At 36.0% G+C, this 24,823-nt stretch overlaps 1 protein-coding gene across 1 annotated transcript; it reads right to left on the reverse strand.

Moving 5' to 3' along the window:
- Nucleotides 1-1,656: 1,656 nt before the first annotated feature.
- LOC117389433 (coiled-coil domain-containing protein 138-like) lies at nucleotides 1,657-14,970 on the reverse strand. Its single transcript, XM_033987110.2, has 14 exons — nucleotides 14,897-14,970; nucleotides 14,750-14,829; nucleotides 14,302-14,459; nucleotides 13,516-13,653; nucleotides 13,287-13,406; nucleotides 12,728-12,805; nucleotides 12,497-12,610; nucleotides 11,515-11,655; nucleotides 11,233-11,349; nucleotides 10,065-10,248; nucleotides 7,202-7,374; nucleotides 6,797-6,800; nucleotides 2,921-3,059; nucleotides 1,657-2,221 (listed from the first exon to the last, which is right to left on the reverse strand). The coding sequence occupies exons 1-14, from the start codon at nucleotides 14,956-14,958 to the stop codon at nucleotides 2,095-2,097; spliced, it is 1,635 nt and encodes a 544-aa protein (XP_033843001.1). The 5' UTR covers nucleotides 14,959-14,970; the 3' UTR covers nucleotides 1,657-2,094.
- Nucleotides 14,971-24,823: the final 9,853 nt, after the last annotated feature.

The raw sequence follows: 24,823 nt of genomic DNA on the forward strand, positions 1-24,823 counted from the left end.
CTAAACCAGATTTGGAGAGACTTATCCATGCATTGGTCTCCAGTGGCCTCTCCAAACGAGTGTTAAAACAGCTGCAGTACATTCAGAACGCTGCTGCTCGGGTCCTGACTAGAACCAGGAATACAAGCACATGCGTCCTGTGCTCAGGTCTCTGCACTGGCTCCTGTGGCTCAGAGAATAGTCTTTAAAGCAGCTTTGCTTGTGTACAAGTCTCTCCATGGCCTAGCACCAAAGTACATTCAGTTTTATGGAGCTAAAACCTGGAACAGTCATCTTGAAAATGTGAGACAGGCCTCTACTTTGACAATATTTAAATCCAGGCTCAAAACTGTTCTGTTTAACTGTGCATTTGACTGAAAGGTTTTTATTCTGCACTTTTAATGTTAATTTTATGATGATTATTGATGTTTTGATTTGTTTGTATTGTGACTTTAATGCATTTCTTATTATGTAAAGCATACATTTCTTTGTGTGCGATTTGCATTGCCAAATGACATTAGTTATTACTCCATGGCAACATATAGATACAAGGTTTACATGAATCATCATTACATATCGCCCACCCCTAGTTTACAGTTGAAAGAACAGGATGCCAATTGATCCAATTCATGAAAAAAAAATCCAATTCAATGCATACTAAACAGATGCATCCATAATAAATAAAGAGCTCACCAGTATTACAGTACTAGTGTGAAAATGTAATGTAGCACTGTAAACACAACATTAACCAAATAAGCTAAGACTGTAGCATATATCACTAAATCTAAGGCTACAAATAGACAACTTTGGCACTGAAATCAGATTGAGATTTTTTTTTTATTTTGTTAAGTACTGAGTGGAATAAACATTAATCCACATTTACAGATTATACAAAACAAACCCCAAACGACCCTCAGAGCTGTCATGATGGGTTAAGACTAATTCCATAAAAGAACTTGAAATGTATTGACTCCGACACATCTCATTCCCAACTGTAAAAATGCTTTATCTGCACAGGCCGTTGTGATCTCTCATGGCTCAAAACTCCAATATCAAAACCAGGTTGCACGTCCTTTGGCTGCAGATATGGACCCTCTTTTCCAAAACCCACTCTAACATTTCTGGACAGCGCTGCCTCAAAGCTGTTCTGTTCTTGACATCTCAACTGAGGCAAGGACATTGAATTTTAAATATCTCCTTCCACCAAGCCAAGCTAGTATATTCTGTGCACACACTATTCAACCCACCCATGCACATTAACAAATAATTTAGACATCACAGTACAAAATATATTACATTGCATCTTAGGTCTTACTTCTAATAATGTTCTTAAAACCACAGATTTTTAAGTCAATGGTTTTCAATCTGGTGTGTGCAGGACTCATCTGAGTATGCCCATAAGTCTATTAAAGAGTAGTCTTCTTTTATTTAAAAAGTCCTGTCTTAGTTCACTTTAAATCCTTGGTTTAGGCCTAGTTATTATGGTCCCGGTTTTGGCATTGATTAAGGTTTAGTACTCAATCCAATCAAGAACATAATAAATTCAGGCCATGAAATCAACCTGGAACAAACAAACAATACCATAACAATTACAAGATCTTATAAGTTGCCATTAGTTGTTGTTTATAACACTTGCAGCAGAAAATGCAGAACCATAAGACAGTGAGTTGTTCCTAGTTTATTGTGGCTCAAGGTTTGCGATGGTTTAGTCCTTGTACGTTATAGACATATTGTGACCTTCCCTTGATTAGTGTTTGGCTTGGTTTAGATCTGGTCTATACTTCGTCCTGTTTTTGGTTTAGTTCTGCATCTGCTTTTGTCCTGGTTCATTTTACCCTATTAAATTTAAAGTTGAATGGCAAACACTGCATTATCTGAGGTGGTACTTTGAAAACCATATGAACGCATAAGAATATACTGAGTGAGCATGGAAACAGATGGATCTCAAAGAGTAAAACATGTGCAATGGTAAAAATGCCCTGACAAAGACAAGACTTCAAAAACTGTATAAATAAAGAATGTGCAGACATATGGTTGGAGAGGTAGTGCAGGCAGCTGTCTTCAACTTCACAAACCTGCTCATGTACACAGACCACTAGGCTTGGATCATTGGAGTCACTGCAGATTGTGGAGAATGGAGGTGAGATTGAGGCATAGAAAGGTGTGTGTGGGACCATATCTGCGCTGGAGCTCCTGAATCCGCTGGAGGAGAAAGGACGATTCAAAGAGACGACGGTTCTTTCTGATAAGAGAAAGAAAAGATGGAGATAATTCAAACAAGTTGAGTTAAGAATATACTATCTTTTGAGAAAGTTTGTAAGCTTTCAATAAGATAAATCAATACGATCTATAGCATATGTCTGGCCTAGTTGTGTGTCTAATACGCTTGATCTTTCTGAGGAGAAAATCAAAAAGGTGGAGATGGTAATCTAAACAAGTGACTAGTAATTGTTAAGGCTTTAGAGAGTAACTAACTTTCTAGGTTGAGAACTGTTGTACAGAATATATATGGCGCTTGTTCTGCCCCTAAAAACCCAGAGCAAAACCTCTAATCTAACAGGCACAAAAGAGTCACAAAACATACTAATAAAATGCATGATTATATATTCTCTACAAGTTAATTCTGACAGCATATAAGTAATTGTTTTAAATTCCAATTTCAATTGCGCAAATATTTCTTTTCATAATTGAGCAACCCTAAAGTCAATAAGAACTAAAGCCTGACGTAGATGTGTGTCCAATATATGTGGCTGAATCCTGGCTCTCATTCATAGTATTGTGAGGTGGATACTAATTAATTAGATGCTGTAAGGTAAAGAAGAAGCAATGTTGAGTTAATTTAGGGTACTCAATCAATTTTAAAGCCACCAATGATCTATAAAGATATTTAAGGCAACAAAGTGACAAACATATGTCTCCCCACCCATTTAGTGTGTTCTACCTGACAGTGGAGAGTTTCTGTAGAATGATGCACAGCTTTTCCAGGAGTGACAGCTCCAAATGAGGACTCCGGAGGACTTGGGACACCGTGTGGAAAAACTCATCACAGCTGCAGGCCTCCATGAAGCTCTTAAAGTAGCCTACAAACACAAAAACAATCATTCTAAACACCACGTAAACAAAGACATTTTTCTTCTAAAGTCTGATTTGTCAAACTTTCCAAATTCACACGGGAATGAGACCAAACAAGCCATGAAAACATTGTATCAATCAAACATGGAGTAGCGGGGAAGCAGATGCGGAATGGAGGAGTCCGAGATGATTTTGTTTAAAAAAAGAGCTTCCATATTGTCACTGTTGACTTTGACCCTTCTCTAAAAACATAACCTCACACACAAACATATGGAGATGAAACACAGCACAGAAAAGCACACATGTGGAGCCGACATTTCTTAGATTAATAAAAATAAATGCAGACCTTATGAAGTCCTAAAATTAGTGGGTTCCGGGTAAATAAACATTTGTTTCTGCTAAAGTCACATTCCACTTCCTTCAGAAAACTCACTTCCTGCCTCTGGAAAACCACAACATGGGGGTAAAGAATCAGATCTAAGAGAGGGGCTTGATGGTGGAGCTAGTGAAGTGTAGTGGTCGCACTGGCATCGAAACATAGTCCTAGATCAGGAAGGAATTAGGTTCCAGTATCAACAAGTGCACAGAAAGATCACAAGAGGGATAAAACTGCAATTTAGGAAGTATCTTGATTGCTTTACAGTTGTACAGATCTACAACATGAGAAAAAATTGAGTGTTTTCTGTGTAGATTATCTGGTTATTGTTTCCTCAACTTAAATTGAACGTCCACCTATCTTAGATCTCTATCAATCTGTTATCATTCTCTCAAAGCTGAGGTCACAATTTCTATTTCAGGCAGAAAAGCAGTGAATAAAAACACAACTATCTCCCCAGATGGGTAGATTGTCTCAGTCACAGCACAATTACAGTTTATTTCTTGAACTTTGATGAAACTAAATCAGATAAAAAGAAAAATGACAAATGACCTGTCAATGAAAAATGTCAGCTGGAAGAATGTGTCAGTATTTTCATTAGTGAAATAAACTATAAATATAACATTTTTTTTTTTTTCAAACTGTGAAAACATACAGATACAAATTTGACAAAATATCTAAACCAAGTACAAATGTAAGGCAAGGTAAGTTTACTTGTACAGCACAATTCATACACAAAGTCATTCAAAGTAAAAGATAAAGACTAGATTAACACGACAATACAAACAACTAAAAATAATATAATGTCAATAACTAATACCCAAAATGAACCTACTTTTATAGTGCAATATGAAACCACCAATTGAAAATGTGCATTTCTTTTATATATGAATTAGAAGTCCAATGAAACTAGCCTACTTCTGCATATGATAATGAACTATCTAGATTTCAAGCCTTTACTATATATTATTTCTATCCATGCACCATTAAGGCTCATTATAACAGCTGCAGACGTGTTTCTTATGCATTCAGCTCGTCACAGAAACAGCAGGTCCATTAGCAGCACATACAGGAGCCATGGGGGCCATCAAACTCTAAAGAAGGTTAATAATATGTTGAAAGGTATTTATAGAGGTCACTGGGGCCGTTCTTTCCAACAAACCAGAATAAAATAACGACTCACTGAGTGACTATGAAAAAGTAACAAGGTGCGAACGGCTAAAGCACACGGCATGATCAAAGCAAGTCCATATGTCCCATTCAAACTTTCATTTACTGTTTAAAGTACTGTAGGAGTGAAATGTAAGCCAATTATAATGAGTATTATGACCATACGGACTAAATGATGAGTATTAAACCTTGAATAGAAAGTAAGAACCAGATAATCATGACAAAGCATTTGTAAAAGTACATATAACTAACTTTAAAATAACTACTAAAGCTTTCCATGATGTGAATCTAAAGTGCTGATAAAAAATAGTAAAGTCTGAAATATTAACACTTTTGTATATTAAGAAAAAACAAAGATGCATATAACTTTTTAAATTTGATAATTGTATTCTTTGGAATATATTTTACTTTCACATAAAACACTTTTAATTATTGATGACTGATTATTTTGTTGTTTGCAGAAGAAATTTGTGCTTGCCACTTGTTAATTGCGACAGTTCAGATTGCAATTTTAATTTGACTGTGCTTAATGTTGCAGTGTGTGGGTACATAGGTTTGTAGAAGTAGTTTGAAACAATAAGCGTAACCGGCAATTTTAAGTATATTCCAAGCTTTGAGTTATTGTAGTTGCATATATACTGCGTAGTCAATAAATATCTTTACTGTGGTCATTTTGTTGAGTCATCATAACCCATTTTAAACCATACTTCTGCCCATACTAAACTCTGCAGTACAACTACTATTTTTTTAGAATTAAATTACTAGTGACCTTTAGGTGTAAGTCCCTCCTTGTCTCCGCTCATTTCTGCTCCTGCTTGTAAAACACAGTAATTAGCCAGGCTTAGAGTCCCAATGAAGCACACACATGCACACAGCTCTGGCCTCTACTCTCCCAATTACAGCACTCTGTTGTGGATTAACATTTAGCAGTCTCCAATGATACGCCTCATAACTGCACCTTACAGCCAGGGAATATTAAAGTTTTTAAAGCCACAACTTTAAAATGCATCGCCTTGCATGGTTTATGATCGATGGGAGCGGAGGAGACCTACCTTCCCCCTTCACATATGTTAGTTATAAGAGGAAGATACAGCGTGATACTCAAGAACAGGCTGGTGTAAATCAAATTAAATAGTGATAGTAAAAGGCAATCTATAAATCATGAGGAGAAAAGGGATCATAAGTACTTTTGGGTATACGTCAGCCCTGAACACTTCAGCAGGAAAAGTTATTACATGAATAGTGCATTTATCAACAGTCAGTTACAGATGGGCTAATAAAAGGCTGCTTTAAGAGACATCTTCTAAGAATTATGATTTTTTTGAATTGTAGATTGTTCTTTTTTATTTAGTGCTAATGTATTACACAGAGAATACATTCTATTAAGGATGCCACAACATAAAATTTTAGTGTTACAATTATTGTGAGGAAAAACCTCACAATTTATCGATTATTCACCATTACTGACACATTGACACACACCAAACAGTCAAATCCTTAAGAAAAAGCTAGTATGTGGTCAGCTTTTTAAAAATCAAACATTCTGAATGATAAAGTAAAGGTAACGTAACATAAACAACCAGATTTTTACAATTTTTACGATTAGGTTTATTTTATTGGAGGGTAGTGTAAACAAATTTTTGCTTCTAAAACTGTTGAGATTTATTTATTATCAAATTAAATCAGTTCATCTTGACTGACCTACTTCGTATTGATTCTTACTACTAGTGATTTCTATGTATTAAAAGCAGGACTATGTGCGTATTCCAGTTTGCCGGAACACATTCTCAATTTCTCGGAATGCATTTTCACTTTCTCGGATAAAGGATACAGGAAATATTTGGATGCTCCAGCAAATATCTGAATCAACCATAATAGTGCGTAACATGTAATGTGCTGTCCGCAGACCCTCACACCTGCCCAAAGTGATCCTGTAACAACAGACTAACAAACAAGAAATTAAATTCTGTCAACTGGCCAAGAATGGAGGCGCCTTCAGTTCTGGTCAGATTGCTGGTGGACACCGCATTTTATCTGTCCGATGGGAGGAGCCAACTACCCTGAAACTAACACGCCTATTTGTTTACAGTTTCTGTTTGTTGGTTAGGTCTATGGAACTCATATTTTGCATCACTGCTTAAATAATTGCAGTTCATTTCATTTATCTTTATTTATACAGGGAGAGCCCAATGAGAGCACCAGACTCTTTTTCATGAGTGCCCTGTTAAGAATAATACAAGAAAAAACAAACAAAACAAATAACTACATAAGTACATAGGTACATGTGCAGGTGTGATTATAAAAGTTTATCACCAGATTATAAAGTGCATTAGTGGCACTGGTGTATCCAGTTTTGCATGTCCTTTAAATGTATTCCATTTTTGGGAAGCAAACTAACCAAAAGCTTTATTTCCCCATTTCAGTTCTACTGCGGCCAGTCTTTGCAATTTGCTTGTTCTGAGCATTGAAATTGTGGCTCTCATTGAATTGTAATATATCTTGCAGCCCTACAATGTTCATATCCCTCATGTTAGGTGGCTTGACAGTTGAGACTAGTGATAGTAAACTTAAAACAGAGGAAACTATAATGAATACTTACTGGACTCCTTGAGTGAGCTGCATCAGTATGTCTACAACAGGAGCTTGTAGTCCTGTGCGCCCGGACCTCAGCACTGTTAGAAGCTCAGTCACTCCTCCATTTTGTAACAACAGGCCTCTGCTCTCCTCATGGAGCAGGCAGGAGCGCAGAGAGTCCAACGCCTGGGCCAGGACATCAGCTGTGGATTAAAAAAAAGGCCGTAAAACATCCATTCAGATAACCTCTGCTAATATTTTTGGGCCATCGATATTTCTGAATTCTAAACAATTGGTTTTGGCATCAAGACGGTCAATTTCTAAAAGGAAGAAGAGACATATTTATCATTTAAAGTAATTCATGTTTTAAAAAAACAGACTGGACAAGTGGCTTCCTCCCACGTTTTGAGATGCAGAAGTTGAATCCATATCATTAAAAACAAAATTAACAGCTGTTTTACTACACTATTTTTATGTTTGAAGAAATTAACATAGTCACGATTCAAATGTGATCAACTGCACACATAACCCTTCTCTGTGGCAACCGAATACAACCAGAGAGAAGAAGTCAAAAAGCTCTGTCAGGAAAATACCCAAAAAAATTTAACAGATTACAAATGATGTGCCTGTTTAAGCTTTTCCACTGTTCATTTTTCTCTCTAAACTTTGACCCTAACTTGTCATTCCTGAACAGGGCTCTACCAAAAATCCAAAACATATTCTTAAATTCTGATCATATGAAAATGGTCAACATTTGTGGACAATTTCAGGAGAAGAAATTATGAGAGTGAATTCATAAAACCTGACATAAGATAAAAGAGTCTTCTGCTTTTTGAAGTCCAAGGATGGTCCTAATTTTAAATGAAGAGGCAAAACACATCTTTATTATGAACAATTTGGTTTTACATAAATAATGTGCCCTGGTTTGCATGCTGACAGCAGATAGACTTTATAGAGAAAGCGTGTGGAAGCTTTGGAGCATTACGAGCCGTAGGAAGAAGGTCACTGGAGAAGAAAGCTGCATAAAACGTGTCAGAGTACACTCAGATTTACACAGTGAGAAGACATGAGGCTCAGTCTGGATAGACCTGAAAGGAAGTTTAAGCACTTGTGAATGAAGTAACAAAAACTAATTTAAGGCTATATGATTGACTGCATATGTGTATGTAAAATGGAGGAAAAGGTGATATAATGTCAAGTAATGTGGCCTTTAGACTGTTAAATTGTCCAACATTTGCATCAAGGTGGTGTAGACTATAATATTCACTATAATATGCTGAATAATGTCTAGATTAGGGCTGCACAATACTGGAAAATTTTGGATTATGTGATATGGCTGTTAAAAACTGAGATATCTGTATTATAATGATATTTGAATCAACATTTTGCAAAAAAAACAAAAACAAAAACACATTACTAACATAATAACAATAAAACAATAAAACAACAATATAACAATTAAAAAAAGTATTTTTGTCAGATGGAGAACCTGTTATTGCGATATACTGCGATATCGATTACCTTATACTGTCTATCAATAATGCGATTTTAGATACTTTTGCGATATAATGTTCAACCCTAGTATAGATTCATTATTTGGAACTCAACAACAGTGCTTCCCAAACGCGAGTACAGTAGACAAGTTAGGGGGCACTTGGGATGTGGAGCAAAGTCTAGGAGTTACTTGAGAGAAGAAATTGAGGCCCACTGCTCTATAAAACTATAGTATCACAAGTTAGCCCTGGGTATTGTCAATAACGTATCTCAGTGTTTCCCAAACAGGGGTAAGGGGGCCCCTGAGGGAAATAAAATTGAATAGTATTTTAATCTAAATCGTGCTTAGTAATATATTTTACATGCTTAATAATATTTCTGGAGGATAATTTAATAATATTTTTGAATAATATTTCTGGAGGATAATAAATATTGTTAAAACATATTTTTAAAATGTTAAAACATATAGAAAATAATATAGTTGTTAGTGGCTATAACAGTAAAAAAAAAAAAAAAGAAAGAAAAAAACACCATTATAAGATATATAGAGTACAGAGTGTGAGACAACACTGGTGGTACACAAGACAGAAAAGGTTGGGAACCATTGACTTGAATGTATTGAATAAAAAAAAAATGAGAAGGCAAAAACAATAGTTCTGTATCCTTCACTTTAAAGTGAAAGATACAAAAAAAAAATCCTTTAAAACAAAGTGAAGACTTTTGAAGTGTGTGACATTTTGAACAAAAAGAAAGTTCCTTGAGGAGGCACTCGGCTGAATCTTTATTTAAATGTCAAGAGAAGAGCAGTGTGCACTGCCTGTTGCATAGGAATGAACTATAGCTTGTGGAGGTCACATTATGAACAATTTAAACGGCTTCTGTTGTTTAGAATAACAGGTGTGGGATGGAATAGGTCTAGTGTCTTCACCATGTGCTATAACAATTCTAAATTACAGCATACTTTATGTAGTAGCTCAAGACCTTACTATTTTCAGAAAGAACTTTTATTGTCTATTTTGCTTAAATGGGTAAAAGGTGTTGATTGAAAATGTGAAATGTTCTGCTAGTGTTTGTGTGCCTGTTATCATTCAGAATGTGCAGAAATCACTTTATATGCTGATTTCTTTACTTTTATTTTGAATCAGCTTTTTTAGCTGCTGTACACTTTCTGATTATAACACTGACCCATTCGATGAAGTATTTATTTCATTTTTTTTTCTATATATAAAATGTCACATAAAAAAAAAAAAATTGAAAATGAGTAGGTAGAAGTTAAACAAATTTAGCTCCTTCCCCTTTTTTCCAACATTTAATTTTGCATACCTTATATTATACCCTAACATTATTAGTATCTAGATGATATACAGGCCAGCCCTACTCCTACATGTTTGTCCATTACCTTGTGTGTGTAGTATGATGAGCACAGACAGGATGCGCGTCTCAGGACATGGGCTTTGGTAAAGAGCTTGTTTGGTGCGGGGTCCATTCACTTCCACTGTATCTGGATCCTCACACTGAAGATGGCTCCGAGGCTTGGACACTTCCTCTCCGATCCGCCTCAGTGTTGCCGATAACACCACATGCTGCTCACAGTAAACAAACTGCATGTAAAGCGGCTGCATCCTGTTACTTTTTTTTATGCATCAAAGACAGTGAATAAAACACAAGGTCAGTTTGTAAAGGGGCCAATGCACTGCCTCCCTCCGATCCTGTAAATAACTCATGGAGCCAATTAATCAGTCGAGTAAACCACCAACGAAATGGCCATCTGCTCTTCATGACAAGTGCCTCTGTAAACTCTAGGCTCCATCTGCCATTTTCTTTCAATAGAAGCCACTTCATATGACAAAGATCCTACCTTTGAACTGACAACAATCAGTTTTAGATATTAAGATCAATATGTTAAATGTAACTATACTAAAAATAATAAGAACTTTTCAAAATTAAAAACGAAAACCTCTCGTGGTATTAAGAGTGCCTACTAGTAGAAAATTCAAAATTGTCAGCTACGGAGGGTATTATTGTTGCACTTTTGCACTACAACTGTTGAGGGATGAGCCATGCAAACCTTATTCATCCTCTGCTTTGGGTCTGTTGCAGGCCTGTGTCAATAGTCAGGCCCATTTAAGTTCAGAAGACTATATCAATACCTTCAGTGGTTATACCAGTTTGGCACATTTTACTTTGTTTAATGATACTCAATAACTTTGATAGAAATGATGTTCATTAATTAATACATTTGTGGAATACATAATGAAATTAAACAGTATATTATTAAGAAAAGTCCTTAACAAGATATGAACTGCAGCACTGGTTAGTTCAGAGTTTATATATTGCGCTGGCCATTGCTAACAGTCCAAATAAAAGATTAGAATCTCATGTTTTAAATCTTGACATAACAATGTAGTGAGAGCCATCAATCATTCCCCACTTTCAAGCCGAATGGAAATAAACCCAGTGTCAAAACAATGTCTCCTACTGTGACAGTGTGGACATGATACCAGGCAGTACCCACTTAATCACCTCTTTTTCCCTCATAGCAAAACCTCACATTTCATCCTACTAACCTGCGAACTATTGTCCAAGTGTCTCAGAGCCCTGTGGATAAGGCGAAGGAGGTTGCAGACTAGCACAGGCTCCAACAAAGGAGTGTGGGCAAGCTGATCTACTAATAACGGCAGCACCTGGGGACACAAACACAACTTACTGTAGATAATTTATCACTTCTATCTCAATAAAACATTTTTATGTGGCATCAGGTATCGGTCATTGTGGTCATGACACTGAGACAAGTGCTGAAAAAAGTCCTTGCAATAAAATAAGAGTGATACTACTTTGAAGAGTCCAACCTTCAGGCATCGTTCATTGCGTAACATCTCTGGAGGTAAACAGTGGCCCATATCTTTAACACTGGGGACAGTCGATGAGTTCAGATGTCCATCAAGAATCCATTCTAGGAGCAGAGAGAGCAGCTCTGGGGAAGGGGAAACCTAACGGAAATAAAAAACAAAAAGAATGATACAACAAAGATGACACACATTACAATACACCTAAGGAATAACAGAGACACATATGTCTAGAAGGGATGCAGCTTTCTCACAATTCAGTACATATTTTGATACATGGGTCACAACTGATAAGTTTTAGGCCTCAGAAGGAGAACAAAAACAAAACAAAACATTCTCTTATTTTTATGCTAATAACCTTAACAATAAACATACCATTTAATTCAATTACATTACCTTTTGTCTGTTTGAATGTAGCAGAGTTAGGTGTTTATGGAGCCGTTTCTTTTCTGTAAATGTGAACATATAAGTGCAGTAAACCATTACCGCGCAGGAGTAGCGGCATGTGCGTATTGGCGTACGCATGTGTGTCGAATTGTGGAGGTGGTATTGATCAATACATTATTATATTTAACGTTCCTGCATTCCTAGTTGTTGCAGCGTCCACCCAAGTACAAAATTAAAAGCTAATTATACGGTCGGAGAATTTGAAAAATTGGGTGAAACAAAGTCTTAAACAAACCATCATTTTACACGTTCACATTTTGTTGTTGTATATACTGGCAAACTTCATTAATGAGCAATCCTTAATTTGAAAAACAATTAGATTATCCTTAAAATAGCCACTTAAATATAACAAAGGAAATGTTGCTGTACATGTGATGTCTAGCAAAGCTTACAAAAATGCTGTGGTATACAAGTTTGGGGGAAGCTTAAAAATACAATTATTAATTATTAATAAGTTGTACGAGTTCAAAAGTAGTAAGAATAAATGTAGATAAGTATAGTTAAACCTATCTTCTTAACGACATAAATAAAGTATTACCTTGCTGATATTTTTGCCAGAGGTCTTGTTCTTTTGGGGAGGATTGAAACTCTCCAGACTTTTTACATTTATTTTCTGACATCCTCTCAACACAACACCGAGCTCACATTTCCTCTGAAACAAAGCATTTAAATATAATTAGTCAGGATTTGGGTTACAATAAATGTCACAAACATCTGAATCTGTTTTATGGATTGGCCTTGATGAAACACTGAAAGTTCAAAGTGTCACCTGTAGGTTTTCAAGTCGGGCCTGCACCCTCCTCGAGTGCCTCTCCAGACGTTTGTTCTGCTCATGCAATTCATCTAGCTGTTGTTGATAAAAAAAAAAAAAAAAAAACATTTAAGAGTATAAGTTAAGTTACATCAAATGGGCAAACAGAGAGCAATGTTTGAAGGGATGAAGAAAGTGCTCCAACTCTACAGAAACATTCCAAAGCTAGCTGTGTTATACTGCCCTCTTGTGGATCCAAGAAGGCAATGTAAAAATAACTATATATAACAAATAACAAATTTGCAGTTTAAATATTTACATCCTCATTCACAAACTATTTACATATTCACAAAATTTAAAATGTACTACACTATCTTTTATATAAGATAATAATTAACAAGCTATTAAAAGAAAAAGAAACTTGACTTTTTTAATGGCTAAAATACTATACTTTATTTTTTTATAATAATATAAAACAAAATTAAATGTAATTGTGATTGATCAATATGACACTGTGATTAATTATTTTGCCATGGAGTCATATTTCTTTTAAATGATTTCTCCCTCCCCACAGCACCTGTTTTTTCATGTTGTCATTCAGATCTTTGAGAGTTTCAAAGCTTGACTTCTGTCTTTTGTTTTCTTTGGTCTTTTCCTGCAGTAGATTCTGCAGGTGAAGGATCTCTTGCTCATGTTTCTGGTCATATGAGGAGGAGCACACAAAAGTAAGAAAAGTCCATATATATTTGTACAAGGGAGCAAAGTTCTGAATTATTACATATTTGAAGTTTTTTTGTTCCTCTGACCTCTTGTGCAGAGAGCATTTTAGAGCGGAGCATTTCCTCTAAACCCACTAGTTTCTGAAGACTCTGCTCTTGTTGTTTCAGTCTCATCTCTCGCTCCTGCAGCTCTCTCTCCCACAGCAGCTGTTTCTGCCTCATACTCTGTGTTCAAAAGCAAAACACACACAGAATACATGCATTACTATTTTTTAGTCCCAAGACAAGCTATATTGTATGTTCAATGCAATTTTTTGCTTCTTTTTACAATGCTTGCAAAGTATTTAATAAATTGGAAACCTGAACTGCTTTGGTATTGCTAACAGAACTGCCTACACACACACACAAAAAAAACACCTAGTGACCTAATCTTAATTCATCAATTGATTTTAGAGTAACTACTGTATTGGAAAAAACTAAGTAAAATTAAATAAAATAAAAAAAATAAAGTAAATTCACTTTTTCAAGCTTTGACATTTTCTCTTGCCCCTTTTCTGCATAATATTCCTTGTCAAAACTTGCACAGGTGTGAACAGTCACATCGGATATCAGATTTCACTAATCTGATAACTCCAGAAATAAGTTAATGAACAGATATTAGGTGAGCATGTAAACACTGCCACAGCCAGAGTAATGTTGTGAAATGTTTGTGCAATGTTTTATCTGATTAATTCATTAATCAATATCCTTACTGGCATACAAAAAAAAAAAAAAAAATCATCCATTAATGCAATTCAAAAGTATAAACATTGGCCCATGGTTATGTTTAAAACCAATAAACGATTGACTCTTTCCCTGTAGGACTTTGTTCACCTTAAGCTGCTCATATACAGTCTCCATCTCCTGCAGTATTGTGGTTGTTCTAGAGGATGACAAGGAGTAGAAGTGAGAGAGATGCCGAGCTCCATCCCTCTCTCTGTCAGTTTCCCGAGACCCAAGGCTTCCGTTCAGGCAAGAAGGCAAGGTCACATCTGGACAAGTACGAAAGAAGAAAAGCCCCAGGAAGGTGTTTTAAGTATTCATGACACAGAAAGGTACAACAAATCAGACACAGGAAGGTAGAGGTTTTACTGTGAAGCAACGACAAAGCATTGTCACTGATGATGATCAACTGTAAAGCATCTTAGGATGAGAGCAAAGGTGGAAGATATGTCAAAAAATGTATATAAATTGTTTTAATTGTTGTTTTGGACATATAATACAAAATTAATTAACACTTGATGACATGATTTGAATAAAAACAATACAAATCTGAATGTACCTGTTTCTGTAAAAGGTTGCTGTGAATCGGAACAAGGGTGAATTATGTGATTTTCCATTTCTTCTTCATCACTTTCACATCTAAAATAATGTGACATACTTAGAAATCATGTTATCGATTGCTATTAACACTTTGTCATACACTTACAGATCTGGTGTGAGGATAAGTCCTTTAAATAGTCCATGTAAAATTTTACTGTAACCTTTCATATCCTTGTCAGACCTGTGTGTCTTGATGAGATTTTGTAGCATCTTATCGTCTTGATCTGGCAACTAAAGAAAATAACACATGGTTAGTTATTAGTGCTGGGTTACCCAAATTAGGATGTAAATAATCAGTGTTTCTCACAGGTTTATACTGAGACTGTGGAGGCACAGAACAGGCAATCCTTATTGAATAAATTAAAGTAGCTAAGTACTATCATATACTTATCAAAAAGGGGTGATTAAACATTACAAACTTACTTCAATATAATACAGTGACAGCTATTCGATTTAGTTAAAAAAATCTCTTAATGTGGGCTAGTAGTACGTTATATAAAATTGTACCTGCTTCTTTCTGCTCACTGAAATCATGGTGGGTTTCCCTGCTGTTGTTGCCATGTTTCAATTATTCAATCCACTTGTTTGTACTTTTGGTTTGCATTGCTGTAACAACAGTAGCCTAAAAACATACATTTAGCATTAGTGCAGCCTAACGCTCGTTCACGTTGCAATTGTAAATAATTTACTGCACGGCTAAAGTAAAATTCAGTCCACACACTTTCACGTTTTGAAAGCGGGACAAAAACATCCGAATTTGGCGGATGTGTGACGTATTCAGGTGAGTTAAACAATGACAGCGTCCCCTAGCGGCTAAAGTTAGATTACAGTTTTCGGTGAATCCAAAAGTCTTTTCACTGTGCTCAGAGTCAAACCCATAGAAGTATGATAAGATCTCATTCTCATCCATTTACCCCATAGACTTTCCGAAAAATAAATAAATACATTTGAAAACTTGCTGGTAACTAGTGAACACAAGACCTTTAAAAATCTGAAACTTTACAAACCGCTAAGTTTCGACGATTCTTGCGTTTTAAATGTGTTTTTTGGACTTCAAACAACCACGTTGTGGATATTAGTTAACACGTAGCTAATTTGCTTCCACGTAGTCTTTGAACTCCTAATATTTGACATTGAAAAGTATGTTTTGAAAATTAATGGAAATTGTATTTAACTATATAGCTAAAAAACACCATTGCTTTGGTGAATGACATCTTTTCGCTTTTTGAATGTGGATTTATGTTGGGTACATTAATTATAGTCTGTGATTGGGTATTGGTATTAGATTAGATGAAAGTAACTATTAGTAATATTTTAAGGATTTTTGAAATATATATATTTTTAACTAACTAATAAATGTGTACTTGTGATAATAATAATAATAATAATAATAATAATAATAATAATAATAATAGTAATAATAATAATAATAATAATAATAATAATAATAATCATGTATTTTATTTTTATTTTTTTGATTGGCATTGAATTTATCACCCAGCAATATACAACAGAAGCATCCTCACCAAGGACGAAAGAGAGATTCCAAACATTGCAGCGGGCACTAAGTTAACCAAGGTAACAAATGTAATTGATAAAGATATGCTTTTACCAGATTATTGAAGACACTGAAGACACAAATATACACGTCGCTCATAAGAACTGTCCATGCCTCAGTTGAAAGCTCAGACGCCCCAGAACTATGTATTTTTGATGAATACATTCAGAATAAAGCCACCTGCCCCAGCAGCCACTCCTTTATATTCTGCCACGTGCACCTGACAGACAGAACTGCGGTGACAAAAGATCCAATCAGCCCAAATCTTATAGCTCCAGCCGCAGCAGCTATAATATCCACTTCGAAGTGACTTTTATAAATGAACAAGTTTTTTCTTCTCCCAATTTCAGTTTTGAGTAACCTGGGGCCAACTCCCCTCATGAGTGAGTCGTGAGATGATGGATGGTTCTCAGCCAAGTGAGCATCAGCATGCAATTCCACCCATCGGCCACATGAGAGCAGTGTCGTACAGTATTGTAAGTAATAGCCATCTATTCACACTCACAGGGGCTTTCTTATGTTTTGTTTATTATCAGAATATCATGTAGTTCATTATCACACAATGAAATAAAACGTTTAGATAATGTAATGAGAACTGCAATGAAAAACCTTTATTAAATTTCAACAATATAATAAAAACATCAGGTAAAGTCATTTCATATTGGCAAATGATTTCAAAGATATGATGGAGATGACTCCCTCTGAATCCCGGCCACCGGCAAATAATGTTACAACAACAAAAAGCATATGATTACAATCCAATCGATGTTAAAAAAAAAAAAAAAAAGCTAAACATTACTGACTTTTTTTTGCTGTCTCGACTTCATGATTAATGTCATCTAAATAGCCTTGACTAGCTCCTTAATATGCTCTCAGTTCAATCACCTTGTCCCTGATGGGAAATAAATTAGCCTATATACACGACTTTAATAACACAGATCCTCAATTAAGGAAATAGGACCATTGTCCACTCTGTATGAAAATGCTTAATTGGTCACATTAACCTACTTTCTTATCAAGAGATTTGCAATGGATTTGTGCCAGAAAAGGGTCAAACTGTATGTACCGTATAGTGTTACGTGTAAGTCAATAATATTGACTCAGCTAAAAAGAATAGGATGCACGTGCTCAGATGTAAAGCAAAGGTTAAATGTCACAGAAGCCATAGTAATAATAGTTACAATTAGAATTTAATCTTATTGACTGTAGTAAAATGATATTTGTTTTGTAGGGTATCATACTTTTGGTCTTTGTGCAGACTAACTCATTTCAGTTTTATCCAACATTTGTGCTTGAATTTTTAAACTAAGTTACTGTGATTGGAAATAACTTGGCTCAAAATAAGTGGCTAATTATGTAATGCTATAATAGGATAGGCTACATTGGCAGGTGTAAAGTCGTGGGAGGTTATGTCAAAAATTAAAGGTTGAGGCTAAAGGTTAAAGATCAATGAGCCATAAAAAGTCCATTGCAGAAGCACCTGTAGTTTAGTATTTTTAGTCCTTTATTTTGATTTGCTCCAGTTAAAAAGGTAATAAGAAGATAATTGTCGCTGATTGTTGCTGAGCAGTGAGACATTCATAAAAAATGCATTTCCCTTTTTATTGTAGCCATTTAAGCTAGCCCCAGGGGACTTGTTTTTAGCACGCTGCCAAATAATGTCTGCCTTGTGCTAGTGTACCGCTAATTAATTTATCTGTGTGTTTAGACAAAATGGGATGTTGCCTGTAGTTGTTGCCTGTACCTTATGTTTTGTGACAGCTAATACAGGCTGAGTGTGCAAGCCCACAGGATACTACTAAACAAAGGCAATCAAATCCTATCATTGAATTAACATTATATCAACATTATGCTGTCTGGTTCTGCTGGAGCAATTATCTCCATTCTCAAGATACGACGACTTAGGAAACCCTCAATTATAGTGCAAAAGGCAGTGTGGCGCTAGGGAAATGATTGTGTCTTCAGTGCTATGCTGTTATGGGCACACAGAGCAGTTTTATGTATGCTAATGTGAGCCGTAAAGATGGGTCTGGGGTTCAATAGGCCCCCATTGCAATTACACTTTCCAGGCAAGAAAGACATATCCTGGGCAACGGCGAGATCCACTGTGGGTTGTTTCATCTGGAAATATGGCGTTATGAAAACTTCAGACTGAATGCTCTTGAACCTATCCATCACTGTGGACTTTGGTGATAGACTGTAGTCTGAAAAAGGCTGCAAATATTACTAGTACAATTACTGTAGTAGTCAACTATTCAGCTATTATTTTTTTTGGTTAATCGACTCATCAAACAATTAGGCCTATTTTTAATGAAGATTCTTAAAATATATTTTTAACCAAATAAAAGTTGAAATATTTGTCCTTAAGGCTTCAAAAAATATATACAAATAAAGTGTGTTATGGATCAAAAACCATTAGAAACCATTCATTCTTATTTGATATTTTGTTTTAATAGTGTTGCTGTATTTACTAATCAAAATACAATGAAGATAATTTGAATAGTCGACTTGTGATTATTCTGATTTATCCTTGCAGCCCTTGTATAGTGGGTGCCATCGGTGATACAGTTTAGCTTATATTTGTTTGACTACCCTGACACTCATTACATATATGGGTAAAATCAATACAGTTAACGCTACACACAATCATGATCTGTCAATCCTGTTTCTATTGAAATGAAAATACTTAACCACTAATAACATTACCCTTTTAAATACTCCAAATCCAATGTGGTCTACCATATTTATAAACTGTTAGACTTTTGTGCCCTGCAGGATTTATCCATGTAATCTAATGTAATCTTTTTTTGTAATAACATTGTCATCTTATATTTATTGGATTCATTTCAAACGATTTAATTGATACATTAATATTTTTTTCTTTTACAGTACAAGGCCTTTGGGGCCATTTAACACTGCAGGGAAAAGAGAACCAAGGAAGTATTATAAAATTCTGCAAAGATAATTTTTGTAATGGAGATGTAAGAAGCTCATTTAATTATTGATGTATTCATGGTTTAATTTAGTTTCTATGGTTTCTAGATCCCAATTTAGGAGTCTACTAAATATATTTAAGTAGAATTTTAAGTTAGTCGTCATTCTTCATTTCTCCATAAAATCCCATTTGCTTGGTATGACTTAACATGCAAGTGCCCAGTGACACATGCAGTGAGCTCCACTGAACTGTCGGAAGCGCAGACCTCTATATGAAACCATGAAATATTGACACTTAATTTGCGTCAAAAGCTCAGATTTTTTGATAGCACTGTCCCTCTGTGTTAGCTCCATGAATTGACCCATTGTTGAGGCCACAGAGTCCAGAGGCAGTCACTATAGGAGCAGAATACATTAACACTGCCCGTGATAGTGACACTGACCTCCACTCCTACACAACACTCACACATTCCTCCCAGCACGTGTGTGTGTGTCTGCACATTTTATAAAATTAGGGGTGCAGTTTATTGTCTGTTAAAAGTGCACTATGTAACTTTTCCTGCTTATCACCATTTGAATGTTATTGCAGGCCAAGTTATGAGTGTGATTTCTGGAGTTGCAATCCCAATAACGTTGCATGTTTTTCAGGGTATTTTTGAGCAACAAAAAACACCTAAAACACCACAGTTGAAGAAATGTAAGACATAAGTTTAATGCTGTACCATGGAACATTGCAATGCACAACAGATATGTTTATTTCCATACTGTGAAACATTCCATGCATGGACCTATTTCATAATGCAGAAATGCTAATCTGATCCTTTAATACTAGATGGATTAAATTACAAGACCATATTTGATTTTTTTTTCTGGCCTGGAGGAAATGAACAGTTCTGTACACACTATTATTTCAAATAAATTTCAGTGTTTTTGTTGTGGAATGCTTTGTGTGGGTTGACCACACTTTTTGACTGGTTGATTCATGCATACGGCAGCAAAAATGGGTCAAATGCACAGAAAGAAATCACAGTGGATGTATAAAATGTACACATAATCCACTTTGAGCTGTTGACTGAATACAGCATGTTACGCATGGAGCCAGTGTTTTGAGCTTTGACTTCCCCAAGTTGTTCGATGTGTGCATCATCTTGACTTTTCAAAGCAAGACCACAAAAAATCAACATTTCACACAGACATTTTCTAGCTACTTAAATAACAGAACAACCACTTAGACCTCCATTACATAGTCAGGAGACAGGCCTGATAACACTGATGCTGCAGACGCTATTGGAGGTTGCAGCAGAGATATATTTGAGCTGAGGACCTTGCTTAGCGACCCTGGCGGGGCAGTCATTCCTATGGGCTTGACTCATGTGGGATGTTTCTGGCTAGTCTCGGCCCCAGCAGCCCATTTTTGGCAATGTCATGTTTTAACAACTCCTGATGCCTTTTTAATTCCCGCTTCTGTAAGTCTTGTCTGGAAGTATTGGAATGCCACATATGTGAGCGAGGGCCCAGACGCTAATGTTTGGAAATAAAGTGTGTGCGATCGGCCTTGTTTTCAGGGACATGGGAGCAGAGCTAAGAATACCTTACAAGAACTGGCTTACAAGTCGTGGCCAATATTGTTCTGATGTCTAGACTGATCTTAAAATGTTGGGGGAAAAAAACAAAATACATTTTCAATAAATATTTTAGCTAATAAATTGTTATTTTAATCTTATCATTAAGGCCAATAGCCAACTCTATGTCATGTAGTCACCATACAGTCCACATGTTTTCTATTGTTTGATTTGTCTTTATTCCATTGATTAACTCACTGTAATATTTTTAGCAATTTATTCAACATAAAAAGTAAAAGAAAATGTTTTGTCTGCAGCATTATTTTTAAGAAATTATTTTATTTGAGAAATTCAATTCACATAACATGTTTGTCTTGGCTCTGGTATCGCTGCCCATATTTTTTGATGCATAAAAGCACTGAAGAAATTCTATTGGAAACAGACTTTGCAATTTCCCTAGTAGCCTTTATTTCATGGCCATTTGTTGAGTTTCTTGTTGTAGAGTGTCAGCATAATATAATCTAAATGGCATTTTGATCTTGCCACTAATTAATTCATTACAATACAGACAGATGATTATCCTCCAGTTCTATGAAAAAACTGAGTGTACACTGCCTGTTTGAGACAATGCAATAAACAGGCTAATTTTTCATCATTATTATTACTCCCAGTGCAGTGCTGATGAAGAAGGCAATTCAACTGTGGGGGACACAGGGGAGACAGGCAGACTTAATAGACCATGCATGCTCCTATTATAAGGCCTCTTTGTGTGTGTCTGTTTTGTATTGAAAAGGGAGGATATTTAAGAATGTGATGAAATAAGACAACGTAAGAGCCCTAAAGACATCATGTCAAAATAACTGCCGTTTTAAGATTGATAAACCAGTTATGGCTTGAGGAAATAAATGTTTAGTGTTAAGATAGTTGTTCCTGAGTGGAATTTACTAATGTTTGAGTGTTAGACGTTTTGTGTTACATTTGTATAAACCTTTGGAGAAATGTAAGAATAGATACCAGACATACTTTACACCTAGAGTTTAATAACAACTTTATCACTTTAATACCAGATAACATGGCATTGAATCATAGCGAGTATCATTTTGCAAAAAAACTATAATACATCAGGTTAAGAAACTAGATGTGTTTTGTGCAGCATCAAAAGGTATAGATGTATAAAGGGCTACATTGAGATGTTGTGTGAGCCTGGTTGAACTTGGCTGTTTACCAAGTTTCTTTAGTGGCTTGGACTTTTATGTCATAAGTTCTCCCTGTGTCTAGGTGCTCTGGTTTCTCCCAAAACATGCTCCAATCAGGCACAGATCAAATGTGGAAGATACATTTCTCTATGTGGTCCATGAATAAAAAAATTTGATAGTTTTAAATAGTATGCAGTAAGCAGTATTTTACCATCAAATCTATATGTGCAATTATCCGGCCACATAGGTCACAAACAACAAATGCGCTGTTTGTGTGATAAGAAGAAAAATGTAGCATCATACTGATCAGTGTCAACATTATGCTAAATAGACCTGTGAATCCTTTCATATTAATGGGCAATTAACTTGGGCCACTATAAAGAATACAACAATTAGAGTTAATAGCCGACATTGTGTTAATTGTACATGTCTTTCCATGGAAAAACTCACATAATGTAAATCTCATACAGCTGTGTTTCAATCTATTACACCTGCCAGGAGAATATTCTTTCCAATTCCTTCAGAACATCATTCACTCTATTAGGTCTTTTTTAACCACCATGGTCAAGCCCATTTCCTCGAGTTTAAAACTTGTAATTATGACTTCCTGTGAAGCTTTTATTTTTCTTAACTGGCAGTAAAATTAGCTTCCATATCTTAGTCTGTATAATTAATTTAACATTAAATAATTCTAGTGTCAGACTATATATGTAGCTGTGTTCATTTGAGAAACTGATTTTCTGCTCTGCCATAGTTTTGTAAGCTCTACTGCATTTTATATAAACACATTGAATAACTGCCTGGCACTAAAGACTGGCCCAGCTGTGTTATAGTGTGAGACTCCTCATTCACACATGTGGGCACCAAACGCACTGTAGCTGGTATCAAGGCTTCGGGCATCTGTTAGCGTGAGAGCTAATCTGACCTGAGCAGCAACACAAAAGACCCACTGCCTTCTGCTATAACATCAGGCTAACTCACAGTTTACACAATAATGAAAATGGGAAATTAACAATGGAGCTATATAAGAATCAAGCAAACATACGGTCACGCTTGAATGTGGGTTTTGTTTTGCAGTTTTATAATAGATGCCCAAAATTAATTAGATAGACAAAAAGAAATACAGAGGTCAGAAGACTCCTCTCATTGAAAGCCCAGGTTGTTATAAATATTATGTTACAGCTAAAATATTTTTATGGGAAAACCTGGAAACACATCTGTTAAGTTAGCATGAAACATATTTATCGACAAAGTATTTTGATATTTATAAGTAATAAAATCAGATTTGGCAAAACAACACAGTAAAGTGTAATAACTGGCTCTGTTTTTCATAAATTACATAAACAAAGTCCACCTCCAGCTTTCAGAGAAACCACTGCTGGACAATGGTAAATGGAAATGGAAAACACCAGGTCTACACTTGACCAATATGATGCAATACAAAACAAATGCAGTCCAATAAGATTAACAATCAAACAGAAAAAAATAAAATAAAATTGACTGCATTATTGTACAATGTAAAATACGTTTGTGAAAATGAATGGATATTATGATAAACAAAATACGAGTTGTTCATACTCTCTAATCCAGATATATTGGTTATCAGTTCAGGATCTCAGTGAAGGGTAGCCCCAGTCACTTAAGAAATAAATAAGACTAATGACTGCACTGCTGATGGTGAAAAATAATCAATTCTTTGTATTTGTATATAATATTTTGGATGACTGAAGCAGCTGGATAGTTGCATCTCTCTCTCATCTTCTGTCTTGGCAACCTTAGAACTGTGCAGTACATTCCTTGAACAAATTATTGTAAGCATGAGCACCTTATTAATCAGAAGTTGCAATAACTCAAAACCAATGCTGTTACAGTCTACACATTTATCCAGGCTTGGAATTGGTTCATAGAATACATTGTCAAACATTTTAAAACCCGCTTTGACCAACCACGTAAAATGTATAAAATTGGTCCACTTATGAGGGTCAGCACCCATAGGCTCTCACTCATGCCCCTCCTTCATTTGCATTTCCTCTATGTTCAGCATCAGCACCTCTCCCTTTCCTCCACACACCCAGAGCAGAATGAGCTGAGGGAGGGAGAGAGGAAGGAGACGGGGAGAGAGAGAGGGGTAAAAGAGGTATGAGAAGGGGGGAGAAGGGAGGGAGAAGGAGAGAGGAGTGAGGAGAGAGACAGGGGCGAGAGGAGGGAGAGACATGAGAGAGAGAGGGAAGACAGAACGGGAGAGAGAGAGGGGAAAAAGGGGGGGAGATAAGGGGGCGTGCGTGGGCGGACAGAATGGAGAGGAATCCCTGATAAGCCCCTGTTAGCCTGGCCCAGGGCACACTCACAGGAATGGCTGCTATGCCCGGCATTCACAACACTGTGTGGTGTCACCAAACAAAGGCGTCCCTTCTCCCCCGTCAAAGACAGCATTGTGGAAGGCCAGAGTGCAGGGCCTTTATATCACATACATTCCACACATGCCCCCCACCCCTCCTCCTACTGCCACTCATATAGCAATATAGATGGACATGGATAAAGAGTGCTATTAAATGATCCCGCTCCAAATGTGATTGAGGTGTGGACCATGAAGTAAGAAAAGCATCCAGAACAGATGATGATGAGAGATTTTGATGATAGACATATATACACGCCCATTATCACTATGGCATCTTTTTGAATTGACTCGCATGCAATATTTTAGTTTTAGAAATTGAAAACATTATTATATGAATGTAATACAGTGGCACAAGACAAGCTGTTTGGAAAGGATGGCAGTTTTT

Source organism: Periophthalmus magnuspinnatus, chromosome 21 (assembly GCF_009829125.3).
Source record: "Periophthalmus magnuspinnatus isolate fPerMag1 chromosome 21, fPerMag1.2.pri, whole genome shotgun sequence".
Taxonomy (NCBI): domain Eukaryota; kingdom Metazoa; phylum Chordata; class Actinopteri; order Gobiiformes; family Gobiidae; genus Periophthalmus; species Periophthalmus magnuspinnatus.

What these genes read in the sequence shown, in the direction of transcription:
- LOC117389433 (XM_033987110.2), bottom strand. Translation starts at nt 14,958, where the DNA reads ATGAAAGGTTACAGTAAAATTTTACATGGACTATTTAAAGGACTTATC. An exon ending in ATGACAACATGAAAAAACAG is followed by an intron (nt 12,806 to 13,286) that starts GTGCTGTGGGGA and finishes TATCAACAACAG; the next exon opens with CTAGATGAATTGCATGAGCA. An exon ending in CTGGCAAAAATATCAGCAAG is followed by an intron (nt 11,656 to 12,496) that starts GTAATACTTTAT and finishes TATTTCCGTTAG; the next exon opens with GTTTCCCCTTCCCCAGAGCT.